Source organism: Crocuta crocuta, unplaced genomic scaffold, assembly GCF_008692635.1.
Source record: "Crocuta crocuta isolate KB4526 unplaced genomic scaffold, BGI_CrCroc_1.0 scaffold729, whole genome shotgun sequence".
Taxonomy (NCBI): domain Eukaryota; kingdom Metazoa; phylum Chordata; class Mammalia; order Carnivora; family Hyaenidae; genus Crocuta; species Crocuta crocuta.
In genome coordinates, this window is record NW_027528876.1 from 137,158 (window position 1) to 139,801 (window position 2,644).

General features: G+C 67.4%; 1 protein-coding gene across 1 annotated transcript in view; it reads right to left on the reverse strand.

The window, feature by feature from the left end:
- Positions 1 to 2,447, reverse strand: part of NUDT14 (nudix hydrolase 14) — a 6,322-nt gene extending 3,875 nt beyond the window's left edge. The window contains exon 1 of the mRNA XM_077756751.1: positions 2,181 to 2,447. Coding sequence (XP_077612877.1) covers positions 2,181 to 2,438 — 258 coding nt within the window. The 5' untranslated portion in view covers positions 2,439 to 2,447. The remainder of the gene's footprint in view (positions 1 to 2,180) is intronic.
- Between the last annotated feature and the right edge of the window lie 197 nt (positions 2,448 to 2,644).

Here is a 2,644-nt window from a genome sequence, read left to right on the forward strand (position 1 = left end):
GAAAACCAGAGCAAACTATGGAAAGACACAGGCTGACCTCAAGCAGCTACAAAGAGATGTACCCTGTCACCAAGTGGAGGAAGGATCATGGGCATTGGGGGGGACGGACAGTCAGGACGGGGAGGGTCCCCAGGGGACAGAGATTGAGTTTTCACTGCTGAAGTTCCCTCAGGCCAGGGGACAGGGGGACAGGAAGGCAGGAGGGGCGGGCGGCCTCCTGAGAGGACACCAGCACCTGAGCCAGGCGGGGGCTGCCCTGCGGGAAGGCGTGATCGGGCTGGGGGACAGCCCCTCCCCCAGCCCGGTGTCTGTCTTGGGGTCTCACACATCCTGTGGTCCTGCTGTTTTGTCAGTGGCCTCCAGCCTGCTCCCCAGGCCTGGGCACCACGCCCCCACTGGGCTCCGGGGGCTCTAGGCAGCCATCAGTGAACGGAGGAGGTGGTGTGGGGCCTGCTGGGGGCGCAGCCGGGGGGGTGAGGGGCCCAGAATCCTGCCAGCGGACAACGTGGGCTCCCATCCTGGGGGCCAGAGTGGACAGCGGCCATCCCACTTGGCCCTGCCCGCTCCCCAAGGGGGCTGTGCCAATGGGGCTGGCCGTGGGTCCCTGCCCCGAGGCTGCCCACCTCCAGCGTGCTTAGCCCAGCCGCCCTGGGTCACTGGGTCGGCCCTACGGCCCTGGAGAGCTGCAGGTCCCACCTCTGGGGCTCTGTCCAGGCCCTGAAGACACCAGGGACACAGAAAGTACAGCCAGGACCGCAGGAGAGGGAGGACTTCCTGGGAGAGGTGACCGCACCAGCCCCACAGAAGCGAGGGGAGGGCATTCCAGGCAGAGGCCCCCAGTCCCGTGCCGGGAAAATGGGTTTGAGCCAGGCTGGGGGCAGTAGAGTCCTGGAGGAGTGTCAGGGGCCTTTGTTTCCCAGGCGGTGGGAGGGCGGGTGCCCCGTGGTGCTCAGGTCGGGCTGCCTGGGAGGCCGTTGTGAGGTACCACCCCCAGGAGGCAAGCCCGGGCCTGCCTGCCATCTGGCCACCCCAGGGCCAGCCACCCCCGGGGCCGGCTCCAGAGGAGGCCTGCTGTGTCTCCTGCCTCCCTCGGGATACGGCCGTCTTGTGCGAGTCTCGGGGACCCTCAGCTCCAGATCGAGGTGCCTGTCAGACCCTCAGGTCCAGCCAAGACAGGATGCAAGGGACAGCCCAGCGAGGCCCAGCCAGCCGCTCCGAAGGGCCCCGGACCAGCAGGTTGGCTCCTGGGCTGGTTCATCTTCCAGGGACCCTGGGAGGGAGGGGCAGCAGCTCAGAGCCACAGGGGTGTCCTGCCTCCGGTCTGTCTGTTTGGACAGCCTGTCTCCCCTGACCAGGGGTGCTAATGACAAAGGGCTGCAGATGCCCCTCGGTGGGACGCACGGCCAGCCCGATGTCCCACAGCCCCCTGAAGGAACGCTGCCTTGGCTCCCGGGCCTGTGCCGGTCACAGCCTCCGGCCTGCTCCGGTTCTGCTCTGCTCACCAGCGCCCATCACTGGGAACACACGCTTCACAGGAACCCGGAGAGGGGCGCCTAGCGGGCTCATCTGCAGAGCATGCGACCCTTGATCTCGGGGTTGTGAGTTCGAGCCCCATGCTGGGTGCAGGATTACTTAAGAATAAAATCTTAAGAGTCCCCGGGTGGCTCAGTGGGACGCTCAGCAGCGTCCAACTCTTGCTCTCAGCTCAGGTCATGATCTCAGGGGTGTGGGTTCAAGCCCCACATTTGCCTCTGCATTTAAAAAAAGAACTGGGGGAGACGGAACAGCAGCCACAGGCCCCGGAGCAGCCCTGTGCCTGGACCACCCTGTGCCCGCTCACTGCCTCCCAGAGCCTCGGCCCCCTGGGGGCAGCGCAGCCACAATCAGGCACCCCCACCCAAAGTCAGTGCCAGGGAGGGCAGTGACCTCCACGCCCCCTGTCCGTCACCTGACCCCCTGCGTCTGTCCCAGGCCGTCTCCCAGGGATGGAGCCATAGGGCTACTGGGCAGGGCAGGCGAGGGGCCCAGGCGCCTCTCTCAGGCTGGAGGCTGAGGCTTCACAGGGCTGGTTAGTGCAGGACCACGGAGGAGACAGGCAGCTGCAAGCCCAGGGCAGGCGGCGAGAGCCCTGAAGACCCCGCCCAGCTGTCCCGACTGGGCGCCGGGAGGGCAGTCTTCACCTGCAAGGGGGCGGGCGCCGGTGGGCCCGAACCAGAGCTGGTTCTCGTTCGCCCCACAAATACTTCCCAGGGAGTCGCTGGTCCCAGTGAGAGATGGGGAGGCGGGGAGGGGAAGGGTGCCCGAGGGGCAGCCCGCCTGCGTGCTAAGCAGGTGGGGACTCCGAGGAGGTGCCCGAGGAGGTGCCCTCGGAAGGAAGCCCACGTGGAGACGGTCTCTAGTGCTCGGCCAGCTCCCGGTCCTGCCTCCTCCATCCGCATCTGCCTCCTCGGCCCAGACGCAAGACCTCCACCCCCAGGAGGCCTTCGCGGACCCCGGGCGCGCCCGAAACGTCCCACCGCAGAGTGCTGGGGCCCTGCCAAGCCACCTCCGCAGAGGCGTCCCGACCCGGGCGTTCACCCGGGCTGGGAACCCGACTCGAACCGGAGCACGCAGAGCCGGGGAGCTCGGTGAGGCGCGAGGGACC